General features: G+C 36.8%; 1 protein-coding gene across 6 annotated transcripts; it reads right to left on the minus strand.

Moving 5' to 3' along the window:
• Positions 1-1,343: 1,343 nt before the first annotated feature.
• Positions 1,344-15,456, minus strand: LOC112049589 (gastrula zinc finger protein XlCGF26.1). 6 transcript variants are annotated; one of them, XM_052889231.1, is made up of 9 exons: positions 15,038-15,456; positions 14,323-14,650; positions 13,160-13,540; positions 11,867-12,015; positions 8,404-8,528; positions 6,849-6,966; positions 5,150-5,277; positions 3,856-3,990; positions 1,344-2,797 (listed from the first exon to the last, which is right to left on the minus strand). In XM_052889231.1, the coding sequence occupies exons 1-9, from the start codon at positions 15,143-15,145 to the stop codon at positions 2,677-2,679; spliced, it is 1,593 nt and encodes a 530-aa protein (XP_052745191.1). In that variant the 5' UTR covers positions 15,146-15,456; the 3' UTR covers positions 1,344-2,676. The 6 variants fall into 6 exon arrangements, with proteins under 6 accessions (XP_052745191.1, XP_052745190.1, XP_052745189.1 ...); XM_052889230.1 differs by having other exon boundaries at positions 13,160-13,528; positions 14,299-14,650; XM_052889229.1 differs by having other exon boundaries at positions 14,299-14,650.
• Between the last annotated feature and the right edge of the window lie 2,352 nt (positions 15,457-17,808).

Raw genomic sequence — 17,808 nt, forward strand, 5'->3', positions numbered from 1 at the left:
CCGATCCGTTAATCGTGAAGTTGTTCAAACTTTAACAATACTTTTTACTTATATTTACAGGTATCCACCCAAGAATAGTCGATAAGATAGTCCAAGAGTATTATCATAGTAATGGGGACAGCGGAATTTAACTTATCAATTAAAGAACATGTCCCAATTTTGTATGGGCCTTTATTCCGAGTGTCAAATAAGCAGAACCTAAGGCTTAAAGCCAAAAAAAAAAATTTTTGAAACCCGCATTTTTTTAAATTAATTATTTAGAATGTATTTTTTTCATTAGCTGACATTAGGTTAAGAATTTTTATCATGGCCACATGTTTGTAACTCAAACCCTGACGGTTTGTCAGTGATCTTCGCGTAGTAGCGTTCGTTTATGGCTTTGTAAAAGAATTCAAGGACTTCTTTATTTAATGCTTCTCTGTCTACGATTTAATGTTTCTTTTTAACTTGTGTCTTATTGACATTTGGCAATATTACAGGACATTTACAGCTTGCACCGGATATGAATTCAATTCCAGTTGTTTTTATTGGCTGTTGAACACTTTTACTGTATTGTCTGTTTAGTTTGTAGACAAGGGAGTGAAACAAAAAAAACATTTATCTAATTAATGCGGGTTCCAAAAATTCAGAAAATTATTTTCTCAATAGCAATTTGTATCTTCTATCCGTAAAAAATATTATTTTTTATTTTTATTTTGAGACATGTCCTTTCTTACCTATCCAATCGAATTATGGCATATTACGCTTGTAAATCGACCTCAGAGTACAGAAGCGCAGTTTTCTGTACCGGCGGTATGCGTCAAATATTTGCCAGTAAAAGGCGCTTTTAGTAAAAGCTGGCAACGTAAATTATAAAGCGGACTTTGATGACAGTTATTTAATTGTAGATATATTAATAGTAGTAATTTTTATGCTAATAGTAAAGCAATTTGGTAGAAGTAACAGGGTATCTGCGATCATTTTTTTCGGAGCTACAATTTCGTATCTAAAGGGTCATGAATAAATGACGTCATCGACTATAGTGATCGTTAGGATTTTGTGCAAACAAAATCACAAATATCTTTGTTATTTTTGTGCGTTTATGTTTAATGAAAAATGTAACATTGCAAATATGAATTTTCACGATTTTGTAATATCTCTTAATTATTTTTGAATTGATTATTTGAAATCTTATTTGTTTTACAAACTTAATCTTTGTTTTTATTGATCGTATTTACCCGAATGTCTAATAAAAAAAGTCAATGTATTCAAACCTAGTCATCATCCCCATTGGTTTTGTTAAGCCATGCGTCACTATGATAATATATTTCATAATAATGTTATTTAATAGAAAAATAAAACAATTTATACACATAAAATAAAACAATTTTATTCTGTCTTTAACAACTGCCGGAGAAAATATAAAATCTCTGTCATTTATATATTGGTCTAAGACCCGGAATAAGAAATATATACCCTCATCTGTCATTCATTAGTACTATGAAATATATGATAGATAATGTTCACAGTGACATATTGCAAATATGTTGCTCAGTTAAATTGCGACCAAACACATATTTTATACAAAATATATATAAGCAAAGTATGAACTAGATCAAAGACAACCTATTACAGTTAAATCTATATAGGTACCTACTTACAATAAATCTGTAGAGAGGTCAATTCTGTACATGAAATATATTTCCAAAATAACTATCAGGGGGTGATTAGTGATCGATACTGATGCCAAAAATACAACCAGTAAAATTTTTGTCTGTCTGTTCGTTATAAAAATAAAAATTACTCGACGGATTTTAACGAAACTTAGTAAAATTATTCTTTATACTCCTGAGAAGGTTAGAGTATACTTATCATCGCGCTACGATCAATAGGAACAGAGCAGTGAAGAGAAATGTTGGGAAAACGGGAGAAGTTACTCCATTTTTACAGCGATACTACTGTAAGGGCTGGATTAAAGAGGTCTATGAGCGGACGAAGTCATGGGCGTTTGCTAGTTAAGCATAAAATAAGCTTTCATTTGACATATTAGACGACTCAATAACTGATGACAGTATATAAATAACATTATTTAAGTATCTAGCAAACCCACAGTTGCAGTGTGAAAGCAGGTAACCTTTACTTTTTATATTCTTTTGGCTATATTCTATTAACTAGTCTACGATTTTTTTAATTAACCATTGAGGGAAGGAGATTAAATAAATAAAAAACAAATAATCATTTAATACTGTGCGGCAATTTAAGTAAGCAACCAATTTGCAATGTGTCAATGTTAATATTTTCTATAATTTATTACTTATCCCAATGAAATGTTACGGAGAACCCTATTACTAAAGACATAGGGTTCATAGTCGCTCGCCCTTTTGAGTTGTTTACAAGTCGAGATGTTTTTATCGCTATCTAACTTCAGAACGGAGTGAAGTGAACATTAAGTGTTACCAGCAATACAAGTGAACATAAGTGAACTCAGCTACTATTTTGGACGACGAATTGCCTACGTTTGGAAGTGTGTATTGATACTTGGATTAAGGAGTGAAATAAAGTCTTATACGAGTCACAAAGTGTTTAATTCCAAATCCTCGAACCCTAGTTCGTAACAGAAATAACAGATGAGGGAATGATTTCTTATGCCGGATCTTGTACTATATGTCTCTTATCTCTCTCCTCTCTTATCTCTTATCATCTGGACTGCGAGTCTTCTATGACGACAGAAGTGCAATTCTTGTGATGCGCTAACTTCAGTTTTGATGGAAATATTTTATCGCATTTACGACATTTGTTCTTGCAGTCGGTGTGACAACTGAAACAAAATGGTTTAAAATTTCACTTACTAAATGTGACAGTTTTTTTTAACTGTAGGCACAGATTAAAGAATAATAGGCAGATAGAGCCACTCAAAATACAGATTCAAAAACGAATACATTCACTCATTCATTAATTCAGTACGACACGAAGCGTCGCATCAGTAATTTTCAATATTGTTCAAGAAAAATGGCGTTTTATGTTTTTAAATATTTAAAAAACTGTTCACAAAAACTAAAATAATAAGACGGAGTATTTTTTTTAAGTAATTTTATGTAATTGTTGATTATTGGTTAGTATTATGATATCAATTTACGTAATTGTTGTTAGTGTTAAATCTTGAAATACAAATTATGAAAAAAGTTTGTTTAACGGATGTCAAGGAGATGCCTGACGTTTTTTTTTCATGGGTTTAACCGGCCTCACCGCACTGTTTGTATAGACTCATTCTGTATCATTCTTTATTCTGTGACTGTGTAGGTATATACAGGATGTCCCGTAATTAATGAATAAAACGTAAGTGGGAGGTACACCACCTAATTATATAAAACTAATTAGGTTAGTTAAAAAAAAACCCGTAGGATGACCAAGTTATAATTTCTTGACGCGTGCCGCTTGCCTGCGTGCGTCTGCTGGTGCACCTTCAACGTGCACTTCTTCTGGAACTGACTATGATGATGATGATGACCTCTCAATGACACAAAGTGAGCACTCACTTCCTCAAGTGTCGCGCGAGCGTGTCGCGGCGTGCGAACGTGCGGTGGCACACGGCGCACGCGTGCCGCTCGCCCGCGTGCGTCTGCTGGTGCACCTTCAACGTGCACTTCTTCTGGAACTGACTATGATGATGATGATGACCTCTCAATGATACAAAGTGAGCACTCACTTCCTCAAGTGTCGCGCGAGCGTGTCGCGGCGTGCGAACGTGCGGAGGCACACGGCGCACGCGTGCCACTCGCCCGCGTGCGTCTGCTGGTGCACCTTCAACGTGCACTTCTTCTGGAACTGACTATGATGATGATGATGACCTCTCAATGACACAAAGTGAGCACTCACTTCCTCAAGTGTCGCGCGAGCGTGTCGCGGCGTGCGAACGTGCGGTGGCACACGGCGCACGCGTGCCGCTTGCCCGCGTGCGTCTGCTGGTGCACCTTCAACGTGTATTTCTTCTGGAACGATTTCTCGCACAAACTGGAACAATATAATTATAGATGAAGCATCTATGATAGCTTCTTTCGGAGACAAAGTCTTTTCGGCGCTGCGGATTATCGCTTTAAAACACCCTCAGACTAATTATATAAGGATCTGCCTCGCTAGATCTGTCAAAGTATAAGATCAACGATCTAACGTATTCATGAAATACTGTTTCTAAAAACTTGATGGTTCATTATTGTAGTCGTATTCTTCATGTAAAGAGCTTCCTAAAAATGCCGGTTTGTGTAATTGTTGTTGAATAGTGAATTTGATAGTGGTGTGGAAGCATCCTGTATCTTACTTTGTCGATATCGACGACATATTTGCAACAAGCACTCAGCATTTCACTAATTAGCTACTTTATGATATTTATCAATTAATAAATTTTTAGAACACATGTTCTTTTGACATTTTTAATTAATTTTCCTTAAAGAATATAATCCTAGAGTTATGGGAAATACTGCCGAGCACCCTGTATATAAATAGATACATACATACATAGACTGCCAAAATCATTACCCTTCCTTTTGGCTTCGCCGTAGTCGGGTAAAAACGGCTAAAACTTACGATAGTATCGCAGTAACCCTTAAATATTTCAGCTGTCAAACTATCATGATTCATTAGCTACAGCGGAGTCATGGGTTTTACTCTATGGCTACGTGTTACGAGGGCCTACGAGTTCCATCTAACAAACTATAAATATACTAAACTATCTATATGTTATTATAAACATTGTCTGTTATTTGCTGATAATAATTCTTCAATGTCATGATTACAGTTTTTCGTTTATAAGATACTGATTTGACTAAACCTAAAGATTCTATCTTTAGCTTTATTATTTAAACTCAGATTAAAGTAAACTATTTACATTTTATAATTAATTTAAATATTATAATGATATTAATTTCATAATGTTGTAAAGCCGTAAAACTGTATAATTAAAAAGTAGTTGTAAGATACAGAAACCATTTTGAATTGTAAAACTGTTTGAGTCATAGTCGGTAATTATTTTGTCGTCTGGTAGCCAGTCGAGCGCGATCTTTGTTGGTGATAATACACTTTGTTGGAACTATACGAAGATTTTCATTGCTGAATACACATTCCTGACGTCACGCTGCCCGTCTCAGTAATATACAGAACCCCAAAAAAAACTTACCTACAGGAGAATGGTTTTATTTTGAGATGCACGGCCCTCTTGTGGAGTTGCAACTGTCGAGAGTCCCTCACCACCTTGCCGCACACGTCGCATAGATTGGCTTTTGTTGTCGCTATCCCGTGGATTTGCTGCAAATCAAATGGGCTTTCATGCCAAAGGAATGGCGGTAGGCTATTTCGGCATGGCTCTCTTAATGATATAATTAAAAGGGCTTTTGCCACTATAAATATTCCTGCGCTAATCGAGCCGTCAGGAATCAGTCGGGATGATGGCAAGAGATCTGGATTGACGCTGGTTCCCTGGGAAATGGGGCGGGCCCTAATGTGGGACGCTACATGCGTCGACACATTAGCACCGTGTCATATCAGGGAGACAGAATCAAGACCGGGAGCCGCAGCAGAAAAAGCTGAAACCGGTAAGTGGCTCAAGTATGCCTCTCTGACAGAGAGTTACATATTTGTACCTTTTGCCGTGGAGACCCTTGGGCCATGGAGTCGCAGTGCCAAAAAATTTTACGGAATCATTTTACCGCGGCTAGTTGCCTCGAATGGTGAAGGGTTGGCTCATTTGCGCAAAGGATCAGCCTGGCTGTCCAGCGCGGAAATGCAGCCAGTATTCTTGCCACCATTCCACGTGGACAAGATTTGTATAGTTATTAGGATAAGTTATCTTAAGTTCCTTATTGTATTCTTTATCAAAAAAAAAATCAAATTATTACTTATAGCTGAGCCGTGAGGGCGTAGGTTCGAATCCGATGCATGCACCTCCAACTTTTCTTTTTATGACATTATAAATATCACGTGTCTCAAACGGTGAAGGAAAAACATGGTGAAAAAACCTGCATACCAGAGAATTTTCTTAATTCTCTGCGTGTGTGAAGTCTACCGATCCGCATTAGGCCAGCGTGATGGACTATTAGCCTCCCGATTAGACTTTTCGTAACGCATTCACCATCTTACTGCTTAAGTCAAAAGTACGTTCGCCTCGCCCGATTACACTTTTCGTAACGCATTCACCATCTTACTGCTCAAGTCCAAAGTCCGTTCGCCTCGCCCGATTAAACTTTTCGCAACGCACTCACCAGCTTACTCCCCAAGTCACAAGTCCGTTCACCTCGCCCGTTTACACTTTTCGTAACGCATTCACCATCTTACTGCTCAAGTCAAAAGTCCATTCCCCTCATCCGATTACACTTTTCGTAACGCATTCCCCATCTTACTCCCCAAGTCACAAGTCCGTTTACCTCGCCCAATTACACTTTTCGTAAGGTATTCACCATTTTATTGTTCAAGTCAAAAGCCTGTTCACCTCGCCCGATTACACTTTTCGTAACGCATTCACCATCTTACTGCTCAAGTCAAAAGTCCGTTCGCCTCTCCCGATTACACTTTTCGTAACGTATTCGCCATCTTACTGCTCAAGTCCAAAGTCCGTTCGCCTCGCCCGATTACACTTTTCGTAACGCATTCACCAGCTTACTCCCAAGCCAAAAGTCCGTTCTCCTCTCCCGATTACACTTTTCGTAACGCACTCACCAGCTCACTCCCCATGCCAAAAGTCCGTTCGCCTCTCCCGATTACACTTTTCGTAACGCATTCACCAGCTTACTCCCAAGCCAAAAGTCCGTTCGCCTCTCCCGATTACACTTTTCGTAACGCATTCACCAGCTTACTGCATAAAGAACTTTTAAGCTATTTACCTTGAGATGCTGGTTAAGGCAGTTCTTGGAGTCGCAGGGCAGCCCGCAGAGCTGGCACAGCCAGGGCTTACGTCCCGAACTCTGGGGGTGCACGTTGCTTTTGTGGACCATCAGGTATCTGTTCACAACATTAGGTATAATGTTCACAACATCAAGTATGTGATCACAACTGACGACCTCCATGGCGCAGTGGTATGCGCGGTGGATTTACAAGACGGAGGTTCTGGGTTCGATCCCCGGCTGGGCAGATTCAGATTTTCTTAATTTGTCCGGGTCTGGCTGGTGGGAGGCTTCGGCCGTGGCTAGTTACCACCCTACCGGCAAAGACGTACCGCCAAGCGATTTAGCGTTCCGGTACGATGCCGTGTAGAAACCGAAAGGTATACATGTCGGCGAGTAATTATTGTGATAATATTAGAATCAGGTTTTCATGTAATTAGGATTTAATTATTTACTGTTTAAATAAATAAGACTCTAAAAGGTTGATCACACGAGTCTTGTCCTATTGGACGAGCCGGAGTATGCTCTCCGCGCGCGCAATACGAACAGCAGCGCGTCGCGCAGCCGAAACCAAGACCAGAGCGCAAGAACCAGCTCATGACTAAGGGCCCCATATGGGTTCGAAACTAGTCGGGCATACTTCGAGCTAATATCACGTGAGTTTTAGCTGAGAAATTCTATTCACGTACTCACCACTGTACCAGAATACTCAGATAATATACTCAGAAATGGCGGCATAGTGCTCAGAGTTATTTTCTGATATAGTAACAGCCTTGCGTGATTTGCGTTGGTTCATTTCACAGGTCACCAGTGTCTGTGTGTATTTATACATTATATAAGTATTTATATGTAGTATATAATTGTATATTAATATTATAATATCAACTATCCTAGCACCCATAACACAAGCTACTCTGTATGCTTACTTTGGGGCTAGATAGTGATGTGTATTGTTTAAGTATAATGGGGATGATGACTAGGTTTGAATATATTCATTTTTATAATACATTCGGGTAAATAAGGTCAATGTTAACTAATTTATACATAAAAAGCAAAGATTGACTGGATATTTGCAAAATAAATAAGATTATAAAATTTCAAAATCTACTAAAAATATTTTATCGTAATTAGATGAAAATTCATCCAGTTTTAGCTTCCTTACATTAAATGTGAATTTTTTTAATATTTGAACTATAAACATAAACACAGAAATAACAAAGATATTAGTAATTTTGTTTCAACGCCCATACAAATCTAACGATCATTAATTGTTTACGACGTCATAAGTTCATACCATTTTGTATGGAGCGTTTTTCAGGGATCCGCGGCAGCGCTGCAAATCTGGCCCTTTAAATCCCTATAACTCCGAAAGTAATGATCGCAGATATCCTGTTACTTTTACAAAATTGCTTTACTATTAGCGTGCTCTTATTTTATATACAATTTAAAAAACTGTCATCATCCCTATTTAAAAAAAATAAAAAATAAACAGGTAATTTTTGTTCAAGGGCTTGTCTATATAGGTGTCAAGTTAACTCGCACGAGCTGTACGCACTTGTGCATGTGGAAGCTCTTGTCACAGCGGTCGCACGCGAAGGGGCGCACGTCATTGTGTATGTTCTGGTGCTGCTGGTACCACGTCAGCACTTGGAAACCCTTCCCGCACGTCTCACATTTGTACTGGAATCAGACACATTTACTAAGAACTATACTGAAGACGTAAGTTTTCGAACAGTGCGTGTTGCCAGCTTAGACCATCAAAAAGAAAGGACCTGCCTCGTAAACCGTTACCCCTCTGTCAAAGATCAAGAATCTATGATCTAACGCGTTTATAAAATCTGTTGCTATACCTATCCCTTCGTCAAAAGTTTTAAGAAATAGGCATATTAACAGTAGCCTCTCAGTAAATATTTAGCAGTATAGTCTATGTAAGACAAAATATTAATTTGTACAATCGAAAAGGAGATTTAAACCCACGTCTTACTAGACACGGGCATAAATTAGTTATTTCTGCGTATCGTCTCCAAAGAGTTAAAAAATCTTTTGTAGGTTTAGGTGTACTCTTCTATAACAAGATCCCCAAGACTGTGATGGACTTGCCAATGCACAACTTTAAGCAATGTGTTAAAAAACATTTACTTAGTCGAGGTTACTACACTATTGATGAGTTCCTTAACGATAAAAGTGCTTGGAGGCCATTGGATCAGCTTCCACCTTCACACAGGAAGTAAAACTATAAGAAATTGTAATTGTTATCAATTGTAAATTATAGTACTGTATGACTTTTTCATTTCAAAAGAGCAACTGTTCAGTTTCTTGCCGGTATCTTCTCAGCAGAACCTGCCTTCCGAACCGGTGGTAGAATCTTTACAAATAGTCAACTGACGTGTCAAAAGTGCTTGTAAATTGAGCCTACTTGAAATAAATGATTTTTGATTTGATTTGACCAGGTTTGTGTAGTTGAATGGCGTAAAAAACGGCCAAATACTTGTAGTTTAGTAAAAGATGGAGTAACGTTTCATTTGTAAGTATTTCTACCATAATTTTATCAAATTTGTAATAAAAACGATTTCTAAAAAAATTTTAATAAAAAAAATTCAACCGACTTCCAACTCAAAAACTAACTTTAACTAAAAAGCAAAAAATAACATCTTACCTATGTGCTACCTTCTGATCAGTTTGAAGCCGGTGCCAAGCCAGTGATGTTTTAATTAAATACGTTTAAACTACAAAATTTCTGTGGTTATTCCAGAAACAGCTTTAATTAAAACACGACACTGACTTGGCACCGCCTTCAAACTGATCAGAAGGTAGCACATAGGTAAGATGTTATTTTTTGCTTTTTAGTTAAAGTTAGTTTTTGAGTTGGAAGTCGGTTGAATTTTTTTTATTAAAATTTTTATTTTTTTATTTTTAGTGTTAGCATTCCCACTGCGTGTGTACAGTCACAACCTATCTAAGTGGAAAGTTCTTATCAATACAAAATTATCAAGTCCAAACACAAGGTAGCTACTGTGAGCCGTCGAGGAGTTCTCTTCACTGTGCTTCGTCATCATCACCAGACCCTTAATACAGTCGCAATCCATCTAGGTGGAAAGTTCTTATCAATACAAATTTATCAAGTCCAAATACAAGGTAGCTACTGTGAACCGTAGAGGAGTTCTCTTTACTGTCCCTCGTCTTCATCATCAGACCCTTAATACAGTCACAATCCATCTAGGTGGAAAGTTCTCATCAATACAAATTTATCAAGTCCAAACACAAGGTAGCTACTGTGAACCGTCGAGGAGTTCTCTTCACTGTCCCTCGTCTTCATCACCAGACCCTTAATACAGTCACAACCTATATAGGTGGAAAGTACTCATCAATACAAACTAATCAAGCCCAAACAAAAGGTGATTGCTGTAAATCCTTGACGAGTTCCATCGTCTGTTTCGGCTCCATCATCAGACCAACTCCAAACCTTCATAAAGTTGTAGTGGTTTAAAATACCTTATGGAAACACTAATAAACGTACTAGCCCGTTTTACAACTTTCGAAAGTTCCCCTCAATTTCTCCAGGATGCCATCATCAGATCTTGACATGAAAAAAATGGGACCACCCTGGAAGTAAACCCTACAAAACAAAAAAAGAATTTTTAAAATCGGTCCATAATTGACGGAATTATCGCTGGACATACATAAAAAAAAAAAAAAAAAAACATACATACAGCTGAACGTAGAACCTCCTCCTTTTTGGAAGTCGGTTAAAAAGAATCGATTCTTTTGACGGAACAGCAAAAAATCGATCAAGTAATCGAACATTCTATATATGTATATTCTATGGATAGTCTAAGCGATGTGTTGGTTAGTCTGTGTAAAAATTACGCGTGTGTGTATTGCAAGTCAATTATATAGTTGTGTGTAGTGTATGGACACAGAATATACTTAATGGTTTTAAGTGTTTTCGATGTGTTTCGAGTTTACCTCGTCCCCCTCAAAAAACGACAGACTTTTTTGTTGGTGAATTTGGGTGCGAAACAGGTCCATTCTTTTTAATAGTCTAAGGTTGCCAGTGATGACTTACGGATCCGAGACCTGAATCGAATCACAAATGAGGAGATCCGCAGACGAGTCACTGATATAGCTCAGCGAGTCGCGAAGCTGAAGTGGCAGTGGGCAGGCCACATAGTTCGAAGAGCCGATGGACGTTGGGGTCCCAAGGTGCTGGAATGGCGACCCCGCACCGGAAAGCGCAGTGTTGGTCGACCCCCGACTAGGTGGACCGAAGACATCAAGTGGGTTGCAGGGAGCCGCTGGATACTGGCGGCTCGAGACCGTTTTGTTTGGAAGTCCATGCAAGGGGCCTATGTCCAGCAGTGGACGTCCATCGGCTGTTAATGATGACTTAGAACTATAGCTTGGCAATTCCGTTGATGACACTCCCATTATATGCGGGCGGGGGGAGGGGGAGGGGAGAGGGGGGGGGCTATAATTGCCAAGTTATAGCTTGATCACTCTTTCTACGATCGCTAACGCTTCGAAAACTAGAAAAGTGTGTGGGAAAGACAGATCTTGATCACGTTACCTGTCGATAGCAAATGTCATTCCCATACATCTACATTTCGAGCAGAACATAGGTTAGTTTTTATCTCGGAAAACAACGTGGTACCTGTGGGCCTTGTAAAAAACCGGACAAGTGCGAGTCGGGCTCGCCCACCGAGGGTTCCGTACGTAATATAGGAATCGAAGTGCGCAGTTTTGCCTATGAAGTAAAATAAAAAGAAAAACCAACCTCAAAAAAATTAACTTGATGGTAATCAGTTGTATAAATGTTCTACGGATCGCGGACTATTACTTTTTATCTCGGGAAACCACTTGGTTTCTGTGGGAAAACCGGGAAAACAAGTGCGACTTGTAAAAAACCGGACAAGTGCGAATCAGACTCACCCGCTGAGGGTTCCGTACTTATGATTGTTAACAGTTCGAATCGAAGTGAGCAGTTTTGCCTATGAAGTCAAATAAAAAGAAAAACAAACCTTATACTCATTCCGGTGCCGTTTCTCGTGGTCAGTGACCACATGCTTGTGCACTGACTGGTAGCCGCAGCCGTATGTGCACGAGAACAAGTCGCCGGCGTGCATTTTGCCGTGCGCCACTATTAATGACGCGGTCTGGTACGTTTTGCCTGCAATAGGGATGATCAAATTAAATCAATGAAAATGATGACTGTTTTTTAAATTGTTTAATGAATTAAATTAGGAGTACGCTAATAGTAAAGCAATTTTGTAAAAGGAACAGGCTATCTGCGATCATTACTTTCGGAGCTACAGGGATTTAAAGGGTCACATTTGCGGCGCTGCGGCGGATCCCTGAAAAAGGCCCCATACAAAATGATACGATTTAATGACGTCGTAGGTCCATAATGATCGTTAGATTTGTATGGGCGTTCAAACAAAATTATTAATATCTTAGTTATTTGTGCGTTTATGTTCTTAAGTTGAAAAATGTCACATTTAATGTAAGGAAGCTAAAACTGTATGAATGTTCATCTAACTACGATAAAAGAATATTCAGACAATCTTTGCTTTTTATGTATAATTTAGTTAACATTGACTTTATTTACCCGAATGTATCATAAAAATCAATATATTCAAACCTAATCATCATCCCCATTGGGTATTTAATCTTTCCGGAAAATTAAAATAATTATTATATCGCGTGAAATTTTGTTTTTTACAAATCCCATTACTTTCGGATTTATAATATTTATATGGAAGTATGGAATTAGCTTTAATTAATTATTACATAAAAAAAAACAAAGATAATGGTAAAAATGTGCTATAAGAGGTAACATTGTAAACAGTGATTGTAATTATTAAAAGATCAACAGCTGAATTTCTTGCAAACCATAAACTTAAAAAGCAGATTAAATTTTCTAATTTTTAATAGATTTACAACACATAGTGTGTAACCGTAGAATTGTAAGTCAGTTTTATGTGCCCCGAAATGGGAGCCATTGAAGCATCGCTACGCTACGATAAGTACGCTTGTGTGCGTATTGGCGAGTCAAATTAGCTTAGCTCTTACGCTCACATAGTCATAGCTCACATCTATACTAATAAAGCTGAAGTGTTTGTTTGTTTGATTGAACAAGCTAATCTCAGGAACTACTGGTCCAATTTGAAAAATTCTTTCAGTGTTAGATAGCCCATTTATCGAGGAAGGCTATAGGCTATATATTACCCCCGTATTCCTACGGGAACGAGAACCACGCGGGTAAAACCGCGCAGCGTCAGCTAGTGAATGTATTAAAATAAATGATACATTACCACACAATTTACACAAGTAAGGCCTCTTGTCTATATGACTTTTAATATGACGTTGTATGTATTTCTTATGTTTGTATTTCTTGTAACATCTCTCACACTTATAAGTCACACTGCCATCTTTATCTTCCACCATTTTGTATTGAATAGGCTTTGTTTCATCGTTCAAGGCTTCATTGTTTTTATTGAACCTCACTAACTCTATGTTTTGATAGTGTTTTAGAAGTTCCAACCGGCTATCAAAGACTTTAAAACAAGTTAGACATGTAAACTTATTTGAATTCTCTATATTGTTTGTTGATTTGTGTTTATTTTCTTTTAATACAGATAATGGTATGTTGTCTCCTGTTTCGTAAATATCATTCTTCTGGTCTGTATCGGGTTCTATTGTGAATAATTGTGGTCAGATATCTCATTTTAGGAAGGCTGAAACTTTGTCGTCCCATAGGTATGTATGGTAGTTGACTTATTTCAAATTTAATATAAACAATATTCATTTCACATAGTACATGGAATAAGGGTCCGAAATATATCGATATTATCGATATTAATTAATAAAAGTAAAGGATTTGTTAAAAATTTCCAAACGTCAAAAACGCTGTGGTCCATTTTGTGACGTCACAATGTTACTTTATGTACTAAACGTCAAACTAATTGTTGACTTATATTGTTGAGAACAGAGACTGCCCCGCACGGGACATTTAATTTTAATTACAAAATCGACCCGCTAAAATTGGGACCCTCAACATATAAATCTGAATTGTATAAGAAAACATGTCACCAATCGCCAGTCACTTACGTAGATTTGCAGCAATTGTTCGAAAAAAACTGTTTAATATTTGAACAATTGAGGATCCGGAGCCCTAAAAGGTGCTACCTTTCAATGGCACCATGATTCTAACTCTCAGCTCTGGAGACCTCATCCTCCTTCAAAATATATAATAAATTATGTTTTATACTTCGACAATTGAAGATCTGGAGCCATAAAACCTGCTATCACGTCCAAACTCTATAATGGCTACCATACTTACCTATGGTACAAACATGGTCTGAAATTTCAGCCATCCTATAATGAGATATAATCTAGATATAGCAGGCTCTAGCGTCTAAGTCTATAATTTTTTTAAACTCTTGCTCCTTACTATTTAAATTATCACTTTCTTTACTTATATTTAACACATTAAGTTCCTCTTTATTTATTTGCTTTGCTTCATCGTTTATAACAGTCACTGTATTTTCTTTTTTCGATTTTGTCTCTTCAATGATTAGTTCATAGGTTCTGTTTACTTCATCCGTGTTAAATTCATTGTCATGATCACTTGAATTAGTATCACTTTTGATTTCCTCTTTTTTTATGTGACACTTATATTTATTACTTTTATGCTGTAACATGATTTCGTTTTGACGAATCTGTTGATGGAAGGAATATATATCCTGAACCATCTGACTGCAATGTAGACATATTTTCTTTGGAAAATCATCTCTAATGGATATCTGTAATTAATATAAGATATGGTTTTTTTTTTATTATTTTTAACAATGTTAGCCCTTGACTACAATCGCTGATGGTAAGTGATGATGCAATCCAAGATGGAAGCGGGCTAACTAAGGAGGAGGATGAAAATACACACGCCTTTTGTCCACGGCCAAAGCCTCCCACCAGCCAGACCTGGACCAAATAAGAAACCTCAATCGGCCCAGCCGAGGATCGAACCCAGGACTTCCGTCAAGTAAATACACCGCGCATACCACTGCGCCACAGAGGCCGTCGAAAATCTCTGAGAAATGAAATGAAAGAAGGGAATGAGAATGAGAATGAAAGAAGGGAGGCCTGGCTCTGTAGTGGACCGTTAAAATAGGTTTTTAATGATGATAACTTACATGATGTGAAAGACAAGATGATAACTTTTCCAAGACCTCACATCCTTCCCAAATCTCTTCTAAAGATTCTGATGTCTCGTTTAAACATAATCTGCAGGTATTTTCCATTGTATGAAGAAGTTTTATTTGATATTTTTAAATAGGTAGTTCAAGTAACCGCGGCAGTTCATTTGATTTATTTGATCATACTCAATCAAGTAATACTATTTGTAATACTATTTCTATTGCGCGCGTTACAGGCACTTCCCACTAGCACAGTCCACTATTTTTAGTTGAAATTAACAGCACGGTTTTGTTTTTAATAAACGTTAAATTCACGTTAGAAATTGGAATAATACACTGTAATCTTTGATTGGAATGAAATATTTTCAGGCCTTTTTGTTTTTGTTTTTGTTTGTTTGTGTTACTAATGGTAACCACAGAAAATTAATAACACAGATGAAAGTCAAAGAGTGACTCACAGATACCATAGATTTTGTACCTCTGTGGCACGGACCTGTAAAATATTTATTTATTGCTCTGTAAACGTATACTATTTATAAAACTGTCATCTGTGCAATGTTGCCAGAAGGTTACTTTTGTAACCTTTTAGGTGATTTTTTGACTGCATTGGTAACTTTTAGGTTACATTAATAAAAAGGTTACTTTTACGTGATATTTCGGAATTTTTAGAATTAACTTACAATTTCGTATATCTAAAACAGAACGGTCGTTAAATCAAGAAATGCGGACAAATGCTCAAAAACTCGATGTTTCTGTGTCAATCTCACTATAAATGAAGACGTTACAATTGACGTTGCGAAATAAGCAAGTTGCAGTCACATTGAATTTCTTAAAAAAATCAAGTATGAATTTAAGAAATTAACGTCTATTGTTTTTTAAATCCTTGCTCTTTAATTGTATTTTTCTTATCCCCTATGTAAAAGGCAAACAATCAAGGCCTTACTTAAGATGATTCTATTTACGAGTAAAATCTCCTTCGGTTTGTAGTAATTTAGTACTTGGCTAGTATTCGTAACAGACAGATATTAAAAAAAAAAAACAAAATTACTTTAGCCCCCAGAGGCTGAAATGGTGATTTAGCCATGCTGTGGAACGCAAAAAGCAAGAGTAGTAGTAGTCAAAAGGTTACTTTTTACACAAAAAGGTTACTTTTTTTAATATTTCGGGTAACTTCTCATAAGATCCAACTGGCAACACTGCATCTGTGTCTTCTGTTCTAGTTCTTCTGTGGCTCTGTGCACTTTATTAATGAAAATTCATTCAAAACTTTAGGAGTATTAATGTTCGTGTGACTATTTATTTACTCTTTAACTGTGTCTGTGGCAAAGTTAAAATAGTTCTTCTGTTTCTATTGACCAGAGTACGAGTGATAGTACTGTCTCAAATGTTAATTTTTATATAAACGATCCAGTTACAAGTAGTGTAACTCAGTCTATTGACATCTCTACAAACTGTAGTAATAGTACAAATATTTCTATATATGACTGCAGTACCAATCCTAGTACTGTTACAATTAAAAATTCTTTAAACTAGAAAATATGACAACGGAGGTGCACTGTAACTTTAACATTGTACACCAAAATATACAGAGCATCAACGGCAAGGAATTAGAAGTTGAACTATTTGTAGAGAAATTCAATATACACATCTTATGTATTACGGAACACTGGCTCACAAAATCACAACTATCAGTACTTGATATTAAAAATTTTTCATTGTCAAGTGTATTCTCCAGAAGGGCTGGACATGGTGGCTCTTTAATACTCTTACTTAATAACCTAAAATACAAGGATAGAAAAAAAATAGTTAGTCTTTCTGTGGAATGCATTGTTGAACTATCTTGTGTGGAGTTGGAACGAATTGTTATAGTATGCGTGTACCGACCCCCTCCTGCTGACTTTGATCAATTTGAAGAGGTAATGGAGGATGTAATGAGACGTTTGTGCACATCTTCCAAACAAATACTGATTTGTGGCGATTTTAATGTTGATATTCTAACAGAAAACTCAAAGTCTGTTAGATTTCTTAACTTATTCAAATGTTTTGATTTGACTCATGCTTTTAATGAACCTACTAGGATAACGGCTACTTCAGGGACATGTCTGGATAATATATTTTACAATTGTGTGATTGAAAAAAAGATGATAATAAATAAATTAGGCTCTGATCATAGTGGTCAAATAATAACTATTTTAAACAATAAATCCAATAGCAACCAATGGGTCAAGTATAGGCCGATAACTGAAGGTAAATTAGAGCGATTTAAAAGCATAATTTCTTCAAAAATTCCAAGTCTTTCATTTGAAAATAGTCACCCAGACAGGCTATTTGGTACACTGTTCAAGACAATAGACAAAGAGTTTTGTAAAATTTTTAACTTTAAACGTATTAATGTTACTCAAAAATTAAAGTTTAGCGAATGGGCTACTGTAGGCATTTACAAAAGTAGAGACAGATTGTACGAGTTGTACGAGGAGAAACAGTATAATCAAACGCGAACATATTTAGAACATGTAAAAAACTATTCAAAAATTTTCAAACGTGTTTGTATTCTTGCAAAATCATTACACATCAAAGATAGAATAATAAAATCTGAAAACAAGGTACAAACAACCTGGAACATAATTAATAAAGAATCAGGCAAAATTAGACCACGTGATATGAGTTTTGAATTAATTGTCAATGATAAAAAGATAAACACCGATAACGAGGTTGTTAATGCCTTTGAAGACTTTTTCCAGAATGTTCCTATCTTGTTAACAGATTCA

Source organism: Bicyclus anynana, chromosome 25 (genome assembly GCF_947172395.1).
Source record: "Bicyclus anynana chromosome 25, ilBicAnyn1.1, whole genome shotgun sequence".
NCBI lineage: Eukaryota > Metazoa > Arthropoda > Insecta > Lepidoptera > Nymphalidae > Bicyclus > Bicyclus anynana.